At 41.5% G+C, this 26,148-nt stretch overlaps 1 protein-coding gene and 1 long non-coding RNA gene across 14 annotated transcripts; both read right to left on the bottom strand.

Annotated features, from left to right (window-relative positions):
* Window positions 1-2,545: 2,545 nt before the first annotated feature.
* LOC124263410 lies at window positions 2,546-24,844 on the bottom strand. Of its 12 annotated transcripts, none has more exons than XM_046698029.1 (10): window positions 24,350-24,525; window positions 16,802-16,865; window positions 15,879-16,226; window positions 14,985-15,239; window positions 7,794-7,916; window positions 7,314-7,421; window positions 4,917-5,006; window positions 4,051-4,171; window positions 3,373-3,472; window positions 2,546-3,322 (listed from the first exon to the last, which is right to left on the bottom strand). In XM_046698029.1, the coding sequence occupies exons 1-10, from the start codon at window positions 24,452-24,454 to the stop codon at window positions 3,038-3,040; spliced, it is 1,599 nt and encodes a 532-aa protein (XP_046553985.1). In that variant the 5' UTR covers window positions 24,455-24,525; the 3' UTR covers window positions 2,546-3,037. The 12 variants fall into 12 exon arrangements, with proteins under 12 accessions (XP_046553985.1, XP_046553988.1, XP_046553989.1 ...); XM_046698032.1 differs by having other exon boundaries at window positions 3,373-3,466; window positions 4,061-4,171; XM_046698033.1 differs by having other exon boundaries at window positions 3,398-3,472; window positions 24,350-24,524.
* Window positions 21,913-23,188, bottom strand: LOC124263412. 2 transcript variants are annotated; one of them, XR_006894835.1, is made up of 5 exons: window positions 23,112-23,188; window positions 22,861-23,048; window positions 22,411-22,512; window positions 22,037-22,224; window positions 21,913-21,965 (listed from the first exon to the last, which is right to left on the bottom strand). It is a non-coding gene; the product is annotated as an uncharacterized LOC124263412 (long non-coding RNA). The 2 variants fall into 2 exon arrangements; XR_006894836.1 differs by lacking the exons at window positions 21,913-21,965; window positions 22,037-22,224 and adding an exon at window positions 22,292-22,322 and having other exon boundaries at window positions 22,364-22,512.
* Window positions 24,845-26,148: the final 1,304 nt, after the last annotated feature.

The raw sequence follows: 26,148 nt of genomic DNA, 5'->3' as shown, positions 1-26,148 counted from the left end.
GCCTACAGTGAATAATGCCTACAGTGTTAAATAAACAACTTTACGCACCAGTGCTGCTGATTGCACCTGCCTTCCACCTTTCAATAAAGTGGCATGGTCCTATTTCAAAGTTCACTAATGCCTACAGTATATAGAAAACAGTAACTTTCTATGTTGAGAGACATTTTATTTGGTCATTCATATACATATGTACATTCATATACATATCTTTCACATTGTTGTCATATTTTTCTTAATTTTCTTAAACTTTATTCATATCTTTCACATAGTAGTTTGTTTTGAGATAAATACATTTACATAAACATAATCATTTATTTGGATTAAAATGTAATTAAAACTTAATTTGATTCATGATTATATATACATATATATATCTTTCACACAGTCAACTACCACATTCATTAATAAAGTCATTGTGGTAACCAAAAGTAACAGCTGATCCCAGAGAGGAGGACAGGAGTAGAAGGTGCCGTCCATGTAGAGGGTGTCCACTTCTTGCAGGAGGGTCAGGCGGTCACTTGTGGTGAAGCAGAGAATCTTGTCATCATCACCGTCATCAATGCAGAGGAAGGGCAGTCCATCTGTAGTCTCCTTGAAGAAGTCGGGTAGATTCACCTCGCTGAGCGTATGGGGAAGTGGCGGCATCATCTTCCGTCTCTGCTTGTAGAGTCCACTCTTCATAGAATGGAACGACTTGACTGTTGCTGCTTCACCTCGGTCAAGTCGGGAAATCTCCTCATCGTAGATCACCTGAACTGGCGTCGTCTCAGTCTGTACCCGCTGCCTCAGGGAACTGGCAATCTTCAGGGCTACCTGGTTTTCTTGTGGGTGGTTGTGTGTGGTCTGATTCCGAACAAACTGTCCGACTGTCGTACACTTGCCAAAGCAGCCACCTTGAACACACTTCCAGTGTACACACGTCTGTCGCCTGTTGTTGAGTCTGTAGCGGTATCCCTCCAAGAGTACCTGCTGTCCTCCTTTCTGTGATGTGAAGTATTCGACTTTCTTGGGATTTGCCATGATTTGCAATGAAGATTTGTATCACAAGCATTTTAAAGCAATACATTTCCTTCTCCCTTTAATAATCTCTCAATTAATTACTCTATTCTTCAATTTTAAAGCAATACATTTCCTTCTCCCTTTAATAATCTCTCTATTAATTACTTTACTCTTCAATTTCCTCCTCGTGTGAGAACTAAATGCGTATGGAATTATCAAAACATAAGCTAGCTAACGATTTAATACTCTTGATCTTACTCTTTACTCTCCTTGCTGGCCTCCCCTAATCCCTTTGTAGGCAATAGTGCACACTAAGTGGAACAATCTACTGGTGTACAGGTAAGCGTATCGCTGTCACTGCAAACGTTGTAGCTATTATTCCCTGTAGGCATTATTCACTGTAGGCATTAGTAGACCTAACCCCCCAGATACATACAATGGCTCTCATACTGCACACCCCAACACTCGCTCAACGCTTACATCACCGCTCCAGCTAGCCTCTTTTCACTCCCAATTTCTCACACCTCAGACATAGAATAAAACATATTATACTAATTGTGATCTTGACAGTCAGGGTTGGCCAAAATGTACTGACAAGGTCAATAAAGCACATAAGTCCACTGGAATGGAATGACGCAGATAAAGACTCGAAGGACTAAACCTCGGAATTCAAGTATACGGAATTCAAGGGACGGGAACTGTGCAAAGAACAGCGCAACGAGCTGCGAAGCATTCGAGGATCAAGCATGCGAGAAGGAAGGCGAGGTGAGGTGAAATTGGGTTTAACGTCGTGCTTGAGAATATTTCGCTCATATGACGACGTGCATGTATGTGTATGTGCGGCTGCTTGTACTAGCCCAGACTTAAGCTCGTTTTATAGTGCTAGCCCACTGATGCCATGCCGCAGTGAAGCATGAATACCCCACTCAGACACATTATACTGATTCCGAGCCGACCAGTCCTTGTTGTACCCATTAATGCCGAGCGCCAGGCAGGGACCAACAAGTACCATATTGTAACATCTTTTGGTATGATGCGGTCGGGGATCAAACCTGCGACCTTCCGCTGTTTTGGAGTTTTAAGATGAAGTTTGAAGTGGTTTTAAGCAAAACAATATGAAATTAAATAACTATGGACAGTATCAGTTAGGGTGGGTTTTCTTTCAAAAGTGAACATATTTCTGTTATATAATTCAATTTTATTTTTCTGCTTACATTTCATTTTTTATTAATCTGCAATTTTGTAAACAAGTAAAAGAAGATGGACACATAAAGTCACAGAAACGGCAAAGGAATGGATGCATTCTGATTAAGATGATACAACATGGCTACCACACATCCCAGGATCTGTTACACGAGGAAACATATTCCAGTTGGCCGGCCACTACTGTCAAATCAAACATTTACTATGAAATGTAACTATCATAAATTGTAACTATGAAATGTGACTAACAAACAGCCTGCCTTCAAATTTAGTGCTATTACTTTTTCTGCTTTTAAATGACAATGTAATGAATGTGTTTTTGAAATAAAACTCATTCTGAGTATGTACTTACAATGTTTATTAATGCAAACTTGTTCTCGTCACTATATGGCTGGAATAATGCCGATGTGACGTAAGACCCAACTCAACTCAACTCAGTTCAATGTAGCAATCATGGAATATAACAATTCGATCATTATCGACTTATAGGCACTTCTTCCGACATATTACACGACAAAGAGCATGACACAGGATATGACGTCATCATAAATATAAATGCGAAATTTCCAAGCTTCGAATTCTGATATACGTCATCACTAAATACATCAGATGGTGAGGCCATTTTTGTCTTTTACACCATACAACAGGCTCGCATCCCATGTTCTGTGACTACTTCATTCAATTGTCACCGCCATTCTGCCTTTTACGCTGTTTCGGGGACAGTGTTCCCCTGAGGGATGTCATTTTAGGTTTACTTGCGCTGGATCATTGTTTCTGCTGGTGAACTTGGTCGATGTATCTGCTGGTGAACTGAGTCGATGTTTCTGCTGGTGAACTAGGTCGATGTAGCTGCTGGTGAACTGAGTCGATGTTTCTGCTGGTGAACTAGGTCGATGTATCTGCTGGTGAACGGAGTCGATGTTTCTGCTGGTGAACTAGGTCGATGTAGCTGCTGGTGAACTGAGTCGATGTTTCTGCTGGTGAACTTGGTCGATGTATCTGCTGGTGAACTAGGTCGATGTTTCTGCTGGTGAACTTGGTCGATGTATCTGCTGGTGAACTTGGTCGATGTTTCTGCTGGTGAACTGAGTCGATGTTTCTGCTGGTGAACTTGGTCGATGTATCTGCTGGTGAACTTGGTCGATGTTTCTGCTGGTGAACTGAGTCGATGTTTCTGCTGGTGAACTTGGTCGATGTATCTGCGAGAACTGGGTTTTCACTTGCACGATGGTACAGATGACAGTCAGGAACCACCAGGCAATCTCTGAAACTATAATGGTGTATATGTGTCAGAAGTAATCTAAAGTATTAACTCCTGGAAATAAAAGCGTTAAAATGAATCTGAATGCGGAGTAAGAACGCATTACACGTATTAACCGTACACAAACATTCGAACATTCTATTGTCTCCAGTAATCACTCCAGCGTTAGGAGTGCAAAGAGTAATGTTAAACTCTAATTTAATTTGTTATGAAAGTACGAGTTAAATGATGTCACATTGACAAAGTAACCATGGTAAATTAATCTTAGGAATCATCCTCGCTAAGAGCTCATACATGTCTTATATGATTTCAAAATAAACCACGAAACTACAAGAGACGAGCTCCGATCTTACGATGAAATAAATTGTTATCCAGTTATAAGAAATGAGATTCATCCAATGCGCTGAACGGATGGTTGTTTTACACAAAACAAATTGGGCAGGGTATCCACAGACATGGTCAATTAAATTTTGCTTCAAATTGGGAGATTAATAGATCCACACGACTCTCTCTACACATTAATGAAATAAATATGAATTTATGGAATGATGTTGAGGAGAGAGCCGGGAGGAGAAATCAACACGTGCATTGACTTACCAAGGGCTGTGGTGACTTCTACTTGACCTCTCATCGCCACCCAGCAAATAACCGGGTTGATGAATGCCGCAAAACACAGAGCTCGCCTCCATTTGTCTAGATGTGTCCAGTCTGTGAACAAACGACGCAGTGTTGTAATAGCGGTGTACCCTTGGGTCTCCGGGGAATTTCGGGATAAAGGAGATATTCCTCTCCCCCCGCCCGACTCCGCCACACGGCTGTTTCATCTACCCTGACGGCGTGTGATGTGGATGATACAATCGATTCAGACTCGATTATACTCTTAAAAAAAGTAGAGGAACTTCATTTTAATTAACGATTGAAAGAATTGGGAGATATATCTGAGTCTATCAATATTGATTTGATAATAATGAATGTTTTGAGAGTGCATCACCACTTGCGCTTCCTCATGACCATAGTTGTTTGTACAGTAATTGCTCTTGAAAGATGACTGGTGTATGATGTGAAATTTGGATGTGTACGAGTTTCATTTTCAAACGAAAAAACGGCTAGAAACAAACACTAACAACTGTGTGATCAACAGATACATGATGATTGTCAAAATTAATGGTCTACAGTGATTTATCGACCTTCTTGAAATCCGTCAAAATCAAAAGAGTGCCACCCCATGCACGTGTGTTGGGCCACTGGGTTGTGCACGTGCACCCTATGAGTTGTGTTTTGGGATGGTGATAAAGAGAAATGGTGGTGCGTTCATAAGACTTCCTATCCAAACTGAAAGTTCCGGTTCCCCTCCTTTTTAAAAAGAGTATATTTGCAGTGCTGTCTGATCAACAAACAGATGGCATGCTGGTCAGTCATATGAAAACATCAATAGGTCAAATTGTATACATACATGTACAATTGTCTCGTAGGCTGCAAATTATATGGGCAACGGAGTGTAGACCATAAAAGATGACCTCGAGGATGACGAAGCGTAGGTAGTCTGAAACATGTGTTTGTAACACGGGTTACCACGTTTGATTTTGATTTCTGTATGTAGATAATGGTTCGTGGTGGAATACATCTATGTAGTTGCGCCCCTGCAGTCTTGAAGCTGAAGCTCTTGGGCATGATAACTAAGTGTTCGATGTTGCTGATGTTACAAATATATAAAGTAAGAGTGGCTAATGGTATTTGAAAAATTATCTCAATTCATTTTGCAATCCGACAAGAATAAGGAAAGACTTATTTTCAAGCAAGTGATTCCTCTCGATGCAATTCACTGATTATCATTGTGGTTCTGGAATCTCCTGATGGTTCGCACCCCTCTTTAGTCCTGAAAGTTTGTTAAACGACCATTGAAATTCTGGAGAATATGGGTGAAAATGAACTGTGCATTCCCACTTTCTGAACTTCGCCCCTGTTCCGTGCTCGGTTTAAGGAATACTGCGAGGGCCAATGACTTAACGATGTTTTTAGCGACAATATTTCAATAACATGCTCAAAGTGCTAAAAATTGAGGGCAAGACTTGGCCAAAATCAAGCGCTTTTGGCTGTCTTTTGTTCTCGTGTTCACATTCCGATGTCGAACACTGACTATTATTATGCAGAATGTGTGAGTGGCGGGTGCAGGTGGTAGGGCAGAACGTGCCTTCATTTGGGTGCCCAACAGTCATCTATAACACTAAAACTGTCAAAAAAGAAACTTCACAAAATGTAATTTGAAAAATAATGAATAATTTTTCTCTGATGATACATCTATGTATCCGAAATGGGATCCCTATCTTTCGACTCTAGAAAAACGTTAGCAAAACCCACTCAAACACATCCATTCGTCGTGCAAATGACGTTAGTGCCAAATCAGGTTTTGCACGTGCAGTCGATCACGTGATCTTCGGATCGACGTTTTCTTCATATGCACGTGTTTGCATTGGCCTCAAGAATTGAAAAAACACTTTTAAACCACAGTTCTAACGGTACTTGAAATGCCACGATTGTCAAATGTGCAACGTGAACGTGCCGTTGGCATGTTGCAAGCGGGAAGATCAGTTATTGACGTCGCAAGAGCAATGGGATGCAGCCGTCGTACTGTGTATGGCTTGCGAGCTCGTCTACAACAAACTGGCACCACTTCTGATCGCCCAAGGTCGGATCGTCCACGTGTGACGTCACGAGCAGAAGAACCAGGGCTGAGATGTTCAGAGGTCGACTGTCCTCACAGGCCATTCGAAATCGGTTGCGGGCTGCCAATCTCCATTCTCGACGTCCATATCGTGGGCCAATATTGACGCCGTTTCATCAACGTCAACGTCTGCTGTGGGCCCAACGTCACCTCCGATGGACCCAGAGAGACTGGAATCGAGTCGTCTTTAGCGATGAATCCAGGTTTACCCTCAGATTCGCGGACGGCAGGCATAGAGTCTGGAGACGACGTCGTGAACGGTATGCCCAATGTTGTGTACAGGAAGTCGACAGATTCGGGGTCGGAAGTTGCATGGTGTGGGGTGCTTTCTGTGGGAACAACCGTTTCCGACTTCTGGTCATCCGTGGAAACTTCACAGCTGCTGCTTACCGCGACCAGGTGCTCACCCCTGAACTCGTTCCTTTCATGGCGCTCATGGCCCAGGTCTACAGTTCCAGCATGATCATGCTCGGCCTCATATCGCGATGTTGACACGAAATTTCTTTCAAAACGCTGGAATCAACGTCATGGACTGTCCATCGAGGTCCCCTGACCTTAATCCAATAGAGCACGTTTGGGATGCTCTTGGGAGAAGGCTTCGTGGTCTTAGGAACCAACCTCAGAATTTGCAGGAACTTGGTGCTGCCTCCCCAGAATCCCCAAACACGTGTTCACAAGCATCAGGCAGTCGATGAGGAGACGGTGTTTGGCAGTGGTGAATGCGCGGGGCGGCCATACACGATATTGAACTGAGAAATTTCGCATTTTTATTCTTGTGACTTGACATTCTGTATACCCATGTTTTGGAACGGCGGTGTAGCTTAATGGAACTGATTATGGCACTGTCAGTGTATCGAGTGCATCACACAGATCTCAGCAATGAAATAATAACAATTTAACCATCTTACCATCTCTTGTTCTTTTATAATGCCCTGAAGAAAGAATGTGAAGGTTTTTTTTTGACTCAGTATAGTTACGATGATTTTAACCTGAACCTGGTGCGCACATTCTTGTAAAGTAATTTTATTTTGCTTTAGGTTGAATTGGGTTGTGTTTCACATTATGTCACTTATCTAGGGACATGCATGCATGCATGTTACATTTATACACATGTAATGTCAGAAGTACCTGTAGTTCCCCAAATCAGACACAATATGGTCCACCAAACGCCGAACATCGCACACAAAATCAGAGGAATCCACGCTGTAACTGCCATCACCTTCGGTAGCAGGTTTTCTGAAAAACATTGCAGAACTGTTCATGGCGTTTCTGGTTCATGCTGTTGTATAGTGAACGTTTTACTGAACATATAAATCATCGTTATGTGTCTGAGGTAGATGTTCTTAGACCGGTACCACTAAACGTATTTTCCGCGCTTGATCGGAAGGAAGGTTAGGGTTAGGGTTAGACTCCTATATACAACAACCGGGAGTAGCTAAAACAATGGTACCGGTATAAGTAAAGTGCTCCTATGTCTGAAATATTGGCAATTCGGCGTTTAATATTAACTCATGGTGGGCTGTTTGATTTTGATTAATTAGTTCATGGACAGCTTCTTAAAGCGAGATTAATCGTGCCATTGTAATAAAGTAGTTGTTAAGCACCAACCTGGACAATTTGAAGTCAGTCGTGACAGAAGACCAGTGGGCAGTAGTTGATGTAACAGGAACGGTGCGTACAGAATAGTGATGGATGACAAGAAGAAATGGATGCTCAGATCTATTTCCGTTCCTGTGAATGTAAAAATGCACGACAACCTTGTGTGTGTGGACGATAAAGCCTCTTTCTGCTCGCACTGTAAATGTCCTGAAGATGAAAAGCGAGTCTTGTTTGTATGTCGTCCACATAGCCATTGTGAACCAACAACAAAGCTTAAGTCAACTTTTTGATACGTATAAATATATTAAGAAGATAAATAGTTTGGTTTGTTCAATTTCCGGGATTCATTGGAATTCAACATAGGCAAAATAAACTGACGTCGTCGGTTTTAAACGCTAAAATTTGCCTATGTTGAATTCCAGTGAATCCCGGAAACTGAACAAACCAAACTATTATCGTTATTGTAAACCAGTTTGTTGTGAGAAGTGTTTTTCAAGGACCTCTTTGAATGTAGTGCGATCGTGTGTCGCAATGCGGTTAGTCTCACGTGGTCTACTTCGCTGTCGCCCCAGGTACGAGACACGACACAAGAAGGGCTACGCTATTATCTAATGGGGGAGATAGGTTACGTCATGTTAAAAATGAATAACTGTCAATATAATACACAAAACAAAATGAATTCAGTCATTTTTTCAATTAAACTTGATGAGTAGCATATTACATGTATTCATGTTTATCTCAATTACTGCAATACCACTGGAATTACAATGAAGATGAAAGAATTCCATTTTATGCTACCTTCTCCACCTCATGTAATCTTACGTAGACAGGTCCAATCAAGGATGACCACATGGATGTGAACGTGTCAAGTTAGGCCTACTGTTGATTAACGAAGATGACATTTATGGTAGAATTGTGTATGCCCTGAAACATTCCCATCACGCACACAAATGAAGAACTTTGCAAGTGTGAAGAGGGCTTAGATGGTGAAACAGTGGTAACGGCACGAGAAGCGACGCGTTGGCGATCAGACCCCTGCAAGAGGGGGAATTCCATAGTAATTCCTGTTTTTATTAAATACTTACGAGCAATATCATGAGGTCTTTTCAATTTGCCCATACTAGCCAAACTTACAAAATACACGAAATTTGTTATCCCGAACCGGGAAACAAACATAAAGATTTTCCCAGACAAATGGGTCTAGTGGTACGCTGCGCTGCGCTCGGGGCAACACACCACTCGTCCATGGCGGGTGACGTCGCACGCTAGATGACGTCACGATATCTATAAATACGAGCGCTAACCATGCAACTAACCATGCAGTAAGCCGTCCTCATAATAGCATCTAAGGAGACTGAGGAGGCGAATGCCAGTGAGGCCGAGACAGTTCTTAATTCGTGTGATTTCTCCCTACTATTGGTCAGCAGATCGGATTTACTGGCCTGATCATAGGCTACCCTGACTGTACTCATAATCCACTTTGAGAAGGAGGCTGCCGCAATTTCTCTACCTTCAGTTGTGTAGGAAATAAACAACCTTCTCTGTGTAGTCCGTAGGGGTTTAACCCCGTGGATATACCACTTAAGGGCACGTACAGGAAAAAGTAAGCGGTTCGAATACTCTTTCTCCAAGGTATTGGGAGAGAGAAGAGATTGTAATCAGAGCTAAACACTTACGTGGTTTCTTAGTCTTAGCCCTGAACTCTGGAAGAGTTTGTAAGCTTACCAAGTCATCCTGACAACGTAAACTTTGGAAATCAACAGCGTGTAACTCACTATGGCGACATGCTGTAGCCAAAGCCGCGAGGAAGCTGTTTTGTAAGAAAGAAGACGTAACTCTGCCGTCTCCATTGGCTCGACAATGCTTTCTTCAAAGCTTCGAGGACTAAGAATACATCCCATTCGGAAGTCAACCGTCTCGACACCACGGACGCAGAGATTGACGTCATTAGGTCTCTCAGAACTGGATCCCCCGAGAAGTTGGGACCCCCCACTTAGGCGTAATGTGGTACAAATCGCAGAGCGGTAAGACTTAATAGTGCGAGCTTTAAGGTTTGGACGTAAGGAATCCACCTGTTGTGACTTCATCCAATCCACCCAGCACTGCCAGTGTGACTGATATAGTCTCTCAGTTGATGAGCGCCTGGATTGAGCGACGCGTTCGGCAACTGCTTTAGAAAAACTTCGCGTCTGGAGGGAGTCTTTGACAGTTTCCAGGCGTGTAGGTCTAACACTGCCGGGTTCTCTTGGCATATCCTCGACTGACGTTGCACTAACAGATCGAACCGGCATGAAAGCACAATCAGTGGGGCCACAAGGAGCTCAAGCAGCGTGGGAAACCACGGTTGAGCAGGCCATCTTGGAGCTGAGAGTGAGATCTGAGCTCTCCATTCGTGCTTTCCTTTCACCCGATCCAGTATCGGGGGTCGAAGAAAGGCATAGGAGACCAGGCCCGTTCAATCTAACATGAGAGCATCGTGTGCGCACGCTAGGGGGTCCGGCACCGGGGACACAAACAGGGGGAGCCTGTGATTCAACCATGTGGCAAACAGATCCACATGGGGAGTCTCCCAAGCAGGGAATATCCCTTTGACTACCGAATGGTGTAGTGTCCATTCTGTCTGAACCACCCTGCCCCTTCTGCTCAGGGCGTTGGCCAGTACATTTATCTTCCCCTGAATGTGCTGAGCTATTAAACGACCCTTCAGCTCTCTCATTTTGTTGAGAACTATGAGTGTTCTCTGACAGAGTTCGGAAGAGTGTGCCCCCCCCCCCCCCTTCCTTGTGTATGTACGCGGCAACCGTTGTGTTGTCAGTACGAAGGAGAGTCACTTTATTCGCCAAGTGAGGTTTGAACACCTCCACTGCCCGATTGACCGCTTCCATCTCCAGAACATTGATCTTGAGATTGCGAAGGTGCGGTTCCCACTGACCTTCGGCCTGTAGGGTGGCCAGATGAGCCCCCCAGCCCGTCTCTCAGGCATCTGTGAACAGGGACTGCAACGGTGTCGGTGGGTGTAACGGCATGGTCTGAGACAGGAAGTCTCGTGCTAACCATTGACTTATGGACGAGTTGAACCACGTCCCGAGGGGAACGGGTGTGTCCCAGCTCAGATGGTCCCACTTGGAGGCTAGCATCAGCTGTAGCTCTCATTTTGCCAGTTTCGCCCAGGGCACAATGTTTGAAAATGACTCCATCTGACCTAGGAGAGAGTGAATCTCTATCGGCGTGGCGAAAGTCTTCTTGCATAACTTGTGTGCTAGCGTGACAAAGGCGTTTAGACGGTGATCTCCGAGAGACACAGTGGCTTCCGCTAGGTCGAATTTCACCCCAAGAAAAGTAAATTTCTGAGAAGGGACTAGTTCCGATTTCTCAAAATATAATTCAAACCCTAGTTTCACAAATAGTTCCTGAATCTGCTGACCCTGTGAAACACAGAGGAGATTCGACCTGGCAGGACTCAGGGAACCGTCCAGGTAAGCATGGAACCTGAGACCCAAGCGGGGAGCCTTGCTCCCACTGCTTTCATACCTTGGATGAACACGTAGGGAGCTGAGGCTAGTCCGAACAGGAGAGCATGGAACTCTTACACGCGATCCTCATGAAACTGAATGCAATATCCGACCTTTAGTACGGAATGTACCCAAGGGTCGATCGTTTCCTCTTCCCATGCTCGTAGGAAGTGTGACAACCTGCCAGCTATAGGGAATTCTGCCCCTGATACGGAGGCCTGAGTGGGTACCGGGTCCCGTGTGGACACAGGTATCGGAGGCTCCCACGACCTGTGAAATGGTCTGTGGCCTTCACTGCCGGCCCCCTAGGTCCCCCGAACTTGACTCGTCGCCCTTGGGTGGCTCTGTTGGAGGACTGCTTCGTCCCCCTTTTCCGATTTGGTCAGTGGCACCAGTCAGACCGGAGTAGGCGCCAGTTTGGGGAGGAGGCACAGTCATCCTCCCCACGGAAAGAGACGGCAGCAGACAGGTGTACAACGCGTCGTCCTTCCGCCTGTCCACCAGCTGCTGCATTCGGTCAGGGAGACCCACGCCAAGAGTTGCCGACTCTCAATGAAGGCACACCTAAACTGCGCCCTTGTCTACTCGTCGTAGTAGCAAGCAGCCAAGGACGCGTCATGAGGCGCCCTTGCAAGCGGGACAGATGAGACAATGCAGTCAGAAGAAATGCGAGATCACCCCAAAAGAGTGGCGGCACAGGTCATTCAGCTCCGTCATTCAGCTCATCCAGGTCCCTAGAAACGGGTAGGGAGAGTGAGGATGTAGGCGCACGCTTTCTCCTACCTACCTGCGTGGGAGTCAGGATAGGTGTGGCCTCCAGGCCGTGGAGGGTCGAAGTTCCTGAAGGATTTGCAGTCTGGTCGCACCGAGCGGAGGAAATCCTTCAGGGAGAGGATGGACTCGGTGAAGGAATAATCCTCCACTGCGCTCCCCTCTCACACCTCCGAGGAGGTGGATGGACCTCTAGGGACAGTCAGGTTAGACCTGGTGGGTCCTTCCCGACTGCCCTGGATAGTAGAGGAGGGTATCACCCTAGGGTGAGACGACTCCTCGTACAGGATGCTCGAGTCCATGGACGAGGAGTCGTCCGGGTCTGAGTTTACATCCATGGGACACTGCCCTTCCCCTTGGGACGAACCTACCGGGACCGTCGGGGCTGCCGCATGGTCGCCGCACCCGTGTCTCGTCTAACAACACGAAGGGGTAGGTCCCTTGGAACTGAGGGGGCCTGGGGGAAGCTTCCGGTGGTCGCTTCCCCACTAGACACGTTCTACTGTCCCCCTTGAGTAGGTGAACTGCATAGAGAGGACAGAACCTGCTCCATCAGCAAACTGTGCCTCATGTCGAAGCTGGCACCCTGGAACTGGGGTCGACTTCAACCCAAGGGGGAGGTGGACACGGGTAAGTCAGGGACGTCAATGATGTGCGGGACGAACCCGGAGGTCCCGGGGTCCTGAGGGCCCCTACACCCACCACCAAATCAGAGAAGGACCGATAATCCGTCGCCGACGAAGAGCTCCCGTTGGAGAGACGTAATTTAATGAGAAATGTAATGTAATGAGTAATGTGAAGTAATGATAAATGTAATCTAATGAGTAATGTGATATAATGAGTAATGTAATGTTATGAGCAATGTAATTTTATGAGTAATGTGATGTAATCAGCATCTGACGTATTGAGTAATGTAATCTAATGAGTAATGCGATGTAATGAGTAATGTAATGTGTATTGTGATATCATAGGTAATGTGATGTAATGAGTAATGTAATGTAATGGGTAATGTAATGTAATGAGTAATGTGATGTAGTGTAATGTAATGAGTAATGTGATGTATTGAGTTTGTGATGTAATGAGTAATGTGATGTAATGAGTATGTGATGTAATGAGTAATGTGATGTAATGAGTAATGTCATGTACTGAGTAATGTCATGTACTGAGTAATTTGATGTAATGTAATGAGTAATTTGATGTAATGGGTAATGTATTGAGTAATGTTATGAGTAATGAAATGTAATGAATAACGTAATGAGTAATGTAATGTAATGTAATGAGTAATGTAATGTTATGAGTAATGTGATGTAATGAGTATGTGATGTAATCAGTATCTGACGTACTGAGTAATGTAATGTAATGAGTAATGTAATGAGTAATGCGATGTAATGAGTAATGTAATGTGTATTGTGATGTAATAGGTAATGTGATGTAATGAGTAATGTGATGTAATGAGTAATGTGTATTGTGATGTAATAGGTTATGTGATGTAATGAATAAAGTAATGCAATGGGTAATGTAATGTAATGAGTAATGTGATGTAATGTAATGAGTAATGTGATGTAATGAGTTTGTGATGTAATGCGTGATGTAATGTAATGAGTAATGTAATGAGTAAGGTAATGTTATGAGTAATGTGATGTAATGAATAATGTAATGTAATGTGTATTGTGATGTAATAGGTAATGTGCTGTAATGAGTAATGTAATGTAATGAGTAATTTGATGTAATGAGAAATGTGATGTAATGAGTAACGTAATGAGTAATGTGATGTAATGAGTAATGTGATGTAATGAATAATGTAATGTAATGTGTATTGTGATGTAATAGGTAATGTGATGTAATGAGTAATGTAATGTAATGAGTAATTTGATGTAATGAGAAATGTGATGTAATGAGTTACGTAATGAGTAATGTGATGTAATGAGTAATGTAATGAGTAATGTGATGTAATGAGTAATGTGATGTAATGAGTAATGTAATGAGTAATGTGTTGTTATGAGTAGTGCGATGTAATGTATTAGGTAATGTTATGAGTAATATGATGTAATGAGTAACATAATGTGTAATGTGATGTAATGAGTAATGTGTTGTAATGAGTAATGCGATGTAATATATTGGGTAATGTAATGAGTAATGTTATGTATTGAGTAATGTAATGGGTATTGTAACGAGTAATGTAATGTATTGAGTAATGTAATGACTAATGTAATGTAATGAGTAATGTAATGTCATTTACAATATAATGTGACTGTAACGGGTAATGCAGTGTAGTTTTATGAGCAATGCAATGAGTAATGTAATTAGTAATGCAATGTGATGTATTGAGTAATGCAATGTAATGTATTGTTATGTAATACGTAATGTAATTTAATGTATTGAGTAAGGATATGCAATGCAATGTAATGAGTAATGCAATGCAATGAGCAATCTAATACAAAATGAGTAGTGCAAAGTAATGTAATGTAATAGGTAATGCAATGTATTGAGTTATGTAATGTAATTCAATGTGAGTGAGTGAGTGAGTATGGTTTTACGCTGCTTTTAGCAATATTCCAGCTATATCACGGCGACGGACAGAAATGTGCTTCACACATTGTACCCATGTTGGGAATCGAACCCCGGGTCCAGCATGACGAGCAAACGTTTTAACCATTAGGCTACCCTACAAGGAATAATGTGACATGTAATGAGTAATGTCATGAATAATGTAATGTGAATCATTTCCCCGATGCTTGTGCAATGTAACATATACAATATAGTGGTCTGTATGTGGATCAGACACAACACACACACACCTGGACGGTGTTTGATTTTGCGTATAGTATTATTCACTTCGCGGTTTGCCTTCGCCACGGCTGGGTTCAGATTTTCACAAATATACAAACAAACAAGAGAACGAAACAATGTAGCCTACCTGAATTGATGTCTTCAACCGTGATAGAACCCACTTCTATTTCCTCGAACATACACCGATATTGTGTATTACTCCTGTACTTCAACTTGCTGGTTGTACGTACAAGACATGGCTCAGTTTGTCTTTTTGTTTGTGTGAGTATATCCTCAAAATCCCCGCCCGTCATATTTTGCCATCTCATCTGCCTGGCCGTGGGACCGGACACAACCTCACATATCAGCATCTGGGGTGTTTTTCGAATTGTTTTGTTGACCACTTTGAAAGGACAAAACAAGCAAAGGTAACATTTGTACTTAAACGAAATATATATATTCATATTTGTTATTATATTTTTCTTACTTTCAGGTGGACAGTTTCTAACTGAAACGTTTGGCATAGTGAAGGTTCTTTTTTTATTAAATCTTAAAATAGATTCACAGAATGTCCAGTGCAGAGGTTTAGTCTGCATACCAACTGTTAGAATATGTATTTTACTGCTTCACCTTACTTGTAACCTGAGAATGTCACAAATGAACCAACACTTATAAGTGTGAAAATAAACTTGCAAATTTGAAACAATAGAAGCATACACCCAATTATTACAAACCAAACAAACAAATATCAACACAAAATGTGTTACCATCTACCAACTACATCAATTTATACCTTTGAAAGTAATATAAATGAAAAACTTTTAAAAGAGACGTATAATCATGTTCTCCATTTTCGCCTCCAACAACTCCAAATCGTATAACTCCGATCAAAACAGATGAACTGACTAAAGGGTCGTGACGACACAAAGGACATTATCGCTTGAACAGATGTGATAGGGTTTGGTTGATAATTGTCTGTTAAAGTGTACATTTTGTAAAGGAAACGCTTTATATACAGAGTACAGTATCTGTAAATCCTTACCGCCATATTCAATGTGTGGTGTGTAGGACTGGCTCTCGTATTTCCCATGAAAATAACCACTAATGTCACACTTGATATCCGTTAATACCAAGCTACAGTCAACGTGTCCTTTTCCTTCCAGAAATGGTTTTCGGCTGAAGTTGCCAATGACCGAAATATTCCAGAGGTCGCTAGAGTTTGTTACCCCAGGTTCATCTTTGTCAACAGTGATGGTCATATTGCCTATATGAAGACTTTGTGAGAAGAGCTCATCATCAACATCAAGACAGCCTGTCGAATGACACGAGATGCTCACGGGGATGAGGTTACGTTCAGCTGTGGTTGTGTTATACAGCAATATAACCCATACTGTAAAGACAATGTAAAGACAATGTAGAGATAATGTAAAGACAATGTAGAGACAATGTAAAGACAATGTAGAGACAATGTAGAGACAATGTAAAGACAATGTAGAGACAATGTAAAGACAATGTAGAGATAATGTAAAGACAATGTAGAGATAATGTCAAGAAAATGTAGAGATAATGTCAAGAAAACGTAAAGACCATGTAAGGACAATGTAAAGACAATGTAACGACAATGTAAAGAAAATGTAGAGACAGTGGAAAGACGATGTAGAGACAACGTAAAGACGATGTAGAGACAATGTAAAGACAATGTAGATACAATTTAAAGACAATGAAGATACAATGTAAAGACAGTGTAGATACAATTTAAAGACAATGTAAAGGCAATGTAAGACAATGTTAAGACGATGTAGAGACAATGTAAAGACAGTGTAGATACAATTTAAAGACGATGTAGAGACAATGTAAAGGCAATGTAAGACAATGTAGAGATTCAACATTTTGTTATTTGATAACAAGAGTAGTCTGATATACCAGTTATGTTACAGGGTATATAGGAAAATTGGAAAAACTCACATAACAAGGACAATTCTCCAAGATTCGTTAGGTTCATGTTAAACAGGATGGGGTACAGTGATATCTGAAATTATGAAGACAATAAAATGCATCAGTTGTATATATTATTCACTTCAGACTTCCATAGTAGGTAGTAGATAATGTAGATGAAAAAATCTCCTTGAATCTTGGATCATTGAACAACCTGAGGGTTCATTTGGAGACCTTGGCCCAATTCGTATTTTATTCGAAGTATGCCTATGACTTAATGTTAAAAGGAAAAGAAATTCGACATCTGCACATAGGTATATTGTTTTAGTCAGTGTTAGATTCAGTAGTGGGGTGGGGTGTCCGAGTTTCTTAACTGATACCAAATAGCGTTACACGTTTCTCTTACATCATCCCCACTTCACAGATCTAGATTTGTCTCCCCCTACATCAGTCACCAACGGTTCAGATTGTTACTGTATTTTCATCTGGCTGAACCTTGAAATGATCAAAGTAAATATTCATTCACTTACTCCTTATATATTGACAAGAAAATATGTCATTTTGAACTAACAGTAAAACACGTGTTGGGCATGTGTTTCGCTACCCGGAAATGTCTGACAAACACAATAAACTCAATGAACGTGTGGAAGTTACGTTGAATTTGGAGACATGAGTGAAAGAACAACCCGGAATAAACAACCAGGTGATAAAATGCTAACGAGATCTCACCTTTCTTTCTGTGTCGGCTCTTCCGAATCTGATTGACTGGAAACTGATTAGTCACGTCCGGAAATCTCGTTCACTTCGAGATTTCGTTCCAGCACATAACTATATTTAGCTAAAATATACACCGAACAAGAGCATTTTCTTACAAGCAGGGTATCACAATCGCTGTTGAAATATAGCAACAGCAGAAATGTGTAAAGTTTTTTAAACTTGACATTTTGATGTATGATATCATGAAACACCCTGGTTGAATATGTCTTCATAACAATTACTCGGAAAGTTACCTGTAAGTAGTACATTCCTTCTCACGCCTCAGAATGAATGCGGCGGTGAACAAAAATTTATCCATGCACCATGCATCGACCGTAAAGGTAATTTGACGCTTTACCTGCTTTTGTCAATAGATTTCGATGGCTACACAAACACAATAATACAATGTCACTATGCCCTGACATTCCATTCGGTTTAACGGTTGCACTTTCGCTTTGTGAATACAGTGATAAACATGACTGTGTTAGGGTATCCAGTTCCCGGAAAACTTCAGGGACTTACTTCTCAGAAACCAGGTGCATACAGGTGTTGGTGAGAGTAGACAATCAATATATACCAGCGCCTTGAGCATGTACTAGTTGTCTGGATATGTGCGCTATATAAAAAGCCTATATACATGTACTTAATTCTAGATGCAGTTGCAGAATTCCGGGGTGGTGTGCGTGTGTGCGTGTTGCTATGTATTCGCATTACAGTCACAAGCAAAAACACACGCTTCAGTATCACCAGTATCATGTGTCAATTTCTGATAATTCTGTTGTCTCTTGTCAGGATCACAGTGCTGCGACTTTGACTACAAATTGCAATAATATAGCAAATACACACAAACGACTTTGTGTAACTCATCCGTTTTTTTCTGAGCACCTGGTACAGGTAGGAACCGATATAAAGATAACTACGACTAATTGAGTTTCACACTGATATTAGGGTTGATGTAATAGATATGGATATTTTGGACATTGACATCCTCACTCAGTCACTCATTGTAAATAATAAATGTGACAAACCCATTCTCACATCCATTAGAGTCTTTCGTACGATTTATCACTGTCAAAATGTGGAATTGCAACGGACATATTTTCTTCACTCGTGGATCAAATTTTATAATTACCAAAGCTGTTTGACAGCATCCCTGATGCCTTGAATGTTGCAACCTTGATCAAACACCTTTTGAGAAAGAGTCTTCAGTCTTTGAAATCTTAATAAAATCAGCATGTTGTACCTCCAAAAATGTGAAATGTAAACACCAAAAGGGTTGTTCTGTTAGAATATTGACTGTAATGAAAAGAAAGTTGACGACTATTGGAAAGTTGTAAATCTCCCTTTTGTCACACAGTCTTGTGGAGAGTTTGGGTTTTTTTCTGCCTCACTAGTCTCCTTTAAGTTCAGGTGGATAAATCATTAGAAGGCAACTGGTTATTTGATGGTTATTCATGGATATCAGATCATCCCCATATACCTGAGGCTAAGGAAAACTTCTTGGACAAACTACCTTGTTTTGATTTTGCCAACCCAAGCAGATATTCTGATTCATATACATACAGAAGTTCCCGAAACACAAGCAGGCTTTAGACAAGTGTATTCTACGATTGATCATATTTTTACTTTACATGGTATGATAGAAAAATGTCTAATTAAGAAAAGGAAAAAGTTATATGTTGTTTTTATTCATTTTAGAAAAGCCTTCGATTCAATTGACCGTTCTAAGTTATATAGGTGCTTATTCAAATCTGGTTTACATGGGAAAATGCTAACTGCTATAAAGAGTATTTACAGCTCGGTAACAGCTCGTGTTAGAAGTGATAACGGATATACTGAGTATTTTTACTGTCCAGTTGGTTTAAAGCGAGGTTGTGTTCTTAGTCCTTTATTGTTTTCCTTTTTCTTTAGTGAATTATCAGACGACATATCTAGATATGGTAAATATGGAGTGCAGTTATTTCCCGACTTATTAGAAATCATGTTACTTATGTTTGCAGATGATGTTGTTCTTATATCTGATACAATTCTCGGCTTACAGAATAAACTTAATATTCTACATAATTACACTGAATATTCAGGTCTAAAAGTAAATTTAGACCAGACAAATATTGTTGTTTTTTGTTGTGCCTAGCAAAAATGAAAAGTGGTTTCTAAATGGTCAGCCAATAACGGCATTAAATACTTATAAATATTAGGGAGTTATATTTCCGTCAACATTTAGGATGAGAAATTGCTTCATTGATTTAGCACAGAGGGGCAAGCGGGCTTTAATGGAAATAGTAAGTAATTTAAATGGAACTGGAATTCGAATAATGGACTCCAGTGGGTATTTTAAGATATTTGATGCGCAGATAAGCAGATATTACTGTATGGGGCAGAAATCTGGGGAATGCGTAAAATTTATGAAATAGAAAAGGTTCATCTAACAGCTTGCAAACGTTTCTTGAATGTCAGTCAGTTATTTATCCGAAGTATGCTTATGACTTAATGTTAAAAGGAAAAGAAATTCGACATCTGCACATAGGTATATTGTTTTTAGTCAGTGTTAGATTCAGTAGTGGGGTGGGGTGTCCGAGTTTCTCAACAGAAAGCATGAGGTGCCATTATACCACTAATTTTAACTGAATTTACACCGTCACATGACACAGAGAGTTGGAACACAGTGAGAGCTTTCTTTGTTGATTCAAGTACAGAATCTTCTAATTGAAGTAAATAATAATAACATTACACGTGATAATTATGAGAAGATGTATATGAAAACTGCAAACCATGCTGTCAAAACTGACCACATCAAGAGAACTCGCGAAACTGCATATGCCACAACACTGTCTTTGCCTTCAATATACGTGATTCCTGCACAGACATGCTCGTGCGAAGTGGGCGTTGGATTTTGATTTTGATTTAATGAAGAAACATCTGTGGCTCGTGACACTCATAGAGGAAACCAAGAAAAACCAAATTATACTTCAAATTGTTTCATATGTCGTTTCAGTATTTTTCACAGTTCTGTTCTCATGACAAACATTCGGATCAGCCAAACATCGTTCCCTCTCAGCAGGTCCACTTCTTCAATAGGGAGAGATTCTACAACCCCTACAATGTACCATAACCAATCCAGACACCAAGTTCACAAATTAACAAGGAGCACTTGTAAAAGCCCATAGACCCTCTAACAAACCTAAAAATTAGCAGATAATTCCTCCAAAAGTGGCAAAATACAATCCGTTTGAATAGCTCCAGTTCCCTAAAAACGGCAATGGGCTTAACACTGGAACTGTCACCGTTAGCCACCACCAAACCTTTACTAAATAAAGGTAAGTAATCCTCTCTCACACAATAGACTTTGATAACAGGTCTACAAAAGCTAAATCCTCATTACACGAATCACAAAGGGGCTGTGAATAGACATCCACAAAAACAATAGGGGAAGAGTGACAACATTTAAAAGTAAGCTATTTACACTCAGAAATGCTGTGCCATTGCTTATGGCATCTAGGTCCCATGAAAATTCAGAGGTAACTGAAGAATTTTTTCTTGTCAAATGTCCAGAACCACACTTTAAAACGTTAGAATGAGGACTAGGAGTGGACAAACTATTTTTTTCTGATCTATACCTCAGGGAATTCATACTCGAAAAATGATTGTCTGAAACTAACCCTGTGAGCTAGCAAAGTATCGTCAACCAAAGCAGCAGCCTGGTGTCATAGATCAACTTTCTGCTCATCAAATCCGAATGTCCGAATGTCCCTGATATACACTGCGTAAAACTCTTCGGTACATTTACCACCTCAAACCATAGTTACCAGTAACCTAGTGACCTAGAGATACGTACACCACCCATCAAACTACCATAGTTACCAGTGACCTAGAGATACGTACACCACCCAGCAAACTACCATAGCTACCAGTGACCTAGAGATACGTACACCACCCATCAAACTACCATAGCTACCAGTGACATAGAGATACGCACATCACCCATCAAACTACCATAGCTACCAGTGACCTAGAGATACGTACACCACCCAGCAAACTACCATAGCTACCAGTGCCCTAGAGATATGTACACCACATCAAACTAGCTACCAGTGACCGAGAGATACGTACACCACCCATCAAACTACCATAGCTACCAGTGACCTAGAGATACGTACACCACCCATCAAACTACCATAGCTACCAGTGACCTAGAGATACGTACACCACCCATCAAACTACCATAGCTACCAGTGACCTAGAGATACGTACACCACCCAGCAAACTACCATAGCTACCAGTGACCTAGAGATACGTACACCACCCAGCAAACTACCATAGACCAGTGACCCAGAGATAATCCTAGAGATACGTACACCACCCATCAAACTACCATAGCTACCTATAGTGACCGAGAGATACGTACACCACCCATCAAACTACCATAGCTACCAGTGACCTAGAGATACGTACACCACCCTACCAGTCAGAACACCCCACTACAAGTGCCGCAGGCTAGCTACCAGTGACCTAGAGATACGTACACCACCCATCAAACTACCATAGCTACCAGTGACCTAGAGATACGTACACCACCCAGCAAACTACCATAGCTACCAGTGACCTAGAGATACGTACACCACCCAGCAAACTACCATAGCTACCAGTGACCTAGAGATACGTACACCACCCAGCAAACTACCATAGCTACCAGTGACCTAGAGATACGTACACCACCAGCAAAACTACCATAGCTACCAGTGAGTGATCTAGAGATACGTACACCACCCATCAAACTACCATAGCTACCAGTGACCTAGAGATACGACACCACCCAGCAAACTACCATAGAGTGACCTAGAGATACGTACACCACCCAGCAAACTACCATAGCTACCAGTGACCTAGAGATACGTACACCACCCAGCAAACTACCATAGCTACCAGTGACCTAGAGATACGTACACCACCCAGCAAACTACCATAGCTACCAGTGACCTAGTGATCTAGAGATACGTACACCACCCAGCAAACTACCATAGCTACCAGTGACCTAGAGATACGTACACCACCCAAACAAACTACCATAGCTACCAGTGACCTAGAGATACGTACACCACCCATCAAACACCACCCAGCAAACTACACCATAGCTACCAGTGACCTAGAGATACGTACACCCAACCATAGCAAACTACCATCAAACTACCATAGCTACCAGTGACCTAGAGATACGTACACCAATTCCAGCAAACTACCATAGCTACCAGTGACCGTTGAGAGATACGTACACCACCCAGCAAACCACCATACCATAGATACGTACACCACCCAGCAAACTACCATAGACCTACCTAGAGATACGTACACCACCCATCAAACTACCATAGCTACCAGTGACCTAGAGATACGTACACCACCCATCAAACTACCATAGCTACCAGTGACCTAGAGATACGTACACCACCCAGCAAACTACCATAGCTACCAGTGACCTAGAGATACGTACACCACCCAGCAAACTACCATAGCTACCAGTGACCTAGAGATACGTACACCACCCTAGAGATACGTGTACAAACAAACTACCATAGCTACCAGTGACCTAGAGATACGTACACCACCCAGCAAACTACCATAGCTACCAGTGACCTAGAGATACGTACACCACCCATCAAACTACCATAGCTAAACTACCAGAGATACGTACACCACCCATACCCAGTGACCTAGAGATACGTACACCACCCAGCAAACTACCATAGCTACCAGTGACCTAGAGATACGTACACCACCCATCAAACTACTACCATAGTACCAGTGACCTGAGAGATACGTACACCACCCATCAAACTACCATAGCTACCAGTGACCTGAGATACGTAGAGATACGTACACACCACCCAGCAAACTACCATAGCTACCAGTGACCTAGAGATACGTACACCACCCAGCAAACTACCATAGCTACCAGTGACCTAGAGATACGTACACCACCCAGCAAACTACCATAGCTACCAGTGACCTAGAGCTACGTACACCACCCATCAAACTACCATAGCTACCAGTGACCTAGAGATACGTACACCACCCATCAAACAAAGTTTGATACCATCTTCTCTGCAAACTCAATAAAGTGAACCCATCACTTTTCTTAGCAGACCTAAAACCTTTCAGCTGGTAGGCCTCATGAACCAACATCATAAGCCTTCATAACGCAGCTTTAACAGCCTGATTATCAGAACTCCTGTAAGGCAGAATAGACTTAGCTGTTCCCCTAAAATATATTTTGTCACAACAAGGTCCATTATTCATGGTGCCAAGTTTGGCCAGCTTTTACCTTTTAGTCAGGTCTGGAGAACAAGTCTAAGTGGACATCTTCACAGACTGCGTGTCGTAATGCAGTTTGAGATGAGGCCGGATTATTTCGGCTGCTTTAACAGGTCTAAGAGTTTTAGATCTTAACTGATACCAAATAGCTTTACACGTTTCTCTTACATCATCCCCACTTCACAGATCTAGATTTGTCTCCCCTACATCAGTCACCAACGGTTCAGATTGTTACTGTAATTTCAGCCCCATGGCTGTCTCTGGCTGAAACTTGAAATGATCAAAGTAAATATTCATTCACTTGCTCGTTATATTTGACAAGAAAATATGTCATTTTGAACTAACAGTAAAACACGTGTTGGGCATGTGTTTCGCTACCCGGAAATGTCTGACAAACACAATAAACTCAATGAACGTGTGGAAGTTACGTTGAATTTGGAGAAACAGCAAGACATGAATAAAAGAACAACCCGGAATTACCAACCAGGTGATAAAATGCTAACGAGATCTCACGTTTCTTCCTGTGCCGGCTTTTCCGAATCTGATTGACTGGAACACTGAAACTGACTCGTCACGCCCGGAAATCTCGTTACAATTCGAGATTTCGTTCCAGCACATAACTATATTTAGCTAAAATATACACCGAACAAAAGCATTTTCATACAAGCAGGGTATCACAATCACTGTTGAAATATAGCAACAGCAGAAATGTGTAAAGTTTTTAAAAAATTGACATTTTGATGTATGATATCATGAAACACCCTGGTTGAATATGTCTTCATAACAATTACTCGGAAAGTTACCTGTAAGTAGTATATTCCTTGTCACGCGTCAGCATGAATGCGGCGGTGAACAAAAATTTTATCCATGCACCATGCATCGACCGTAACGGTAATTTAACGCTTTACCTGCATTTGTCAATAGACTTCGATGGCTACACAAACACAATAATACAATGTCACTATTCACTGACATTCCTTTCGCTTTAACGGTTGCACTTTCGCTTTGTGAAGACAGTGATACACATGACTATGTTAGGAGATCCAGTTCCCGGAAAACTTCAGTAACTTACTTCTCAGAAACCAGGTGCATACAGGTGTTGGTGAGAGAAAAACAATCAATATATACCAGCGGCTTGAGCATGTACTAGTTGTCTGGATATTTGCGCTATATAAATAACCTTTATATTTTATTCTAGATGCCGTTGCAGAATTCCGTGGGTGTGTGTGTGCGGGTGTGTGTTCGTGTGTGTGTGCGCGCATTACAGTCACAAGCAAAAACACACCCGAACTTCAGGATCCACAGTATCATGTGTTTGAAGTAGAATTGTGTCAATTTCTGATAATTCTGTTGTCTCTTCTTGTCAGGATCACAGTGCTGCGACTTTGACTACAAACTGCAATTATATAGAAAATGTAACTCATCCGGTTTTTTCTTAGCACCTGGTACAGGTAGGAACCGATATAAAGATAACTATGAATTGAGTCTCACACTGATATTAGGGTTGATGTAATAGATATGGATATTTTGGACATTGACATCCTCACTCACAGTCACTCATTGTAAAATAATAAATGTGACAAACCCATTCTCACATCCATTAGATTCTTTCGTACGATTTATCACTGTGTCAAAATATGGAATTGCAACGGACATATTTTCTTCACTCGTGGATCAAAGTTTATAATTACCAAAGCTGTTTGACAGCATCCCTGATGCCTTGAATGTTGCAACCTTGATAGAAACCTTTCGAGAAAGAGTCTTCTGTCTTTGAAATCTTAATAAAATCAGCATGTTGTACCTCCAAAAATGTGACATGTAAACACCAAAAGGGTTGTTCTGTTAGGATATTGCCCGTAATGAAGAGAAAGTTGACGACCATTATTGGAAAGTTGAAAACCTCCCTTTTGTCACACAGTCTTGTGGAGAGTTTGGGTTTTTACCTCACTAGTCTCCTTTAAGTTCAGGTGGATAAATCATTAGAAGGCAACTGATTATTTGATGGTTATTCATGGATATCAGATCATCCATATACCTGAGGCTAAGGTTAAACTTCTTGGACAAACTACCTTGTTTTGATTTTGCCAACCCAAGCAGATATTCTGATTCATATACATACAGGAGTTCCCGAAACACAAGCAGGCTTTAGACAAGTGTATTCTACGATTGATCATGTTTTTACTTTACATGGTATGATAGAAAAATGTCTAATTAAGAAAAGGAAAAGGTTATATGTTGCTTTTTTTATTTTAGAAAAGCCTTCGATTCAAATGACCGTTCCAAGTTATATAGGTGCTTATTCAAATCTGGTT

The sequence above is a fragment of the Haliotis rubra genome, unplaced genomic scaffold, assembly GCF_003918875.1.
Source record: "Haliotis rubra isolate DU_JTF1 unplaced genomic scaffold, ASM391887v1 Scf880, whole genome shotgun sequence".
In the NCBI taxonomy this organism is placed as follows: Eukaryota; Metazoa; Mollusca; class Gastropoda; order Lepetellida; family Haliotidae; genus Haliotis; species Haliotis rubra.
Note: the sequence above shows the minus strand (reverse complement) of the source record. Positions and strands in the feature narration are given on the sequence as shown.

Excerpts from the sequence above, each read along its gene's own strand:
- LOC124263410 (XM_046698029.1), bottom strand. The coding sequence starts at position 24,454 with ATGTGCTGGAACGAAATCTCGAATTGTAACGAGATTTCCGGGCGTGAC. Across the intron at positions 4,172-4,916 it reads CCTACGAGACAATTGTACAT|ACTGGACACATCTAGACAAA; the intron begins GTATGTATACAA and ends GTTTGTTCACAG. Across the intron at positions 3,473-4,050 it reads ACAGCCCTTGGTAAGTCAAT|TTTCAGAGATTGCCTGGTGG; the intron begins GCACGTGTTGAT and ends ACACCATTATAG.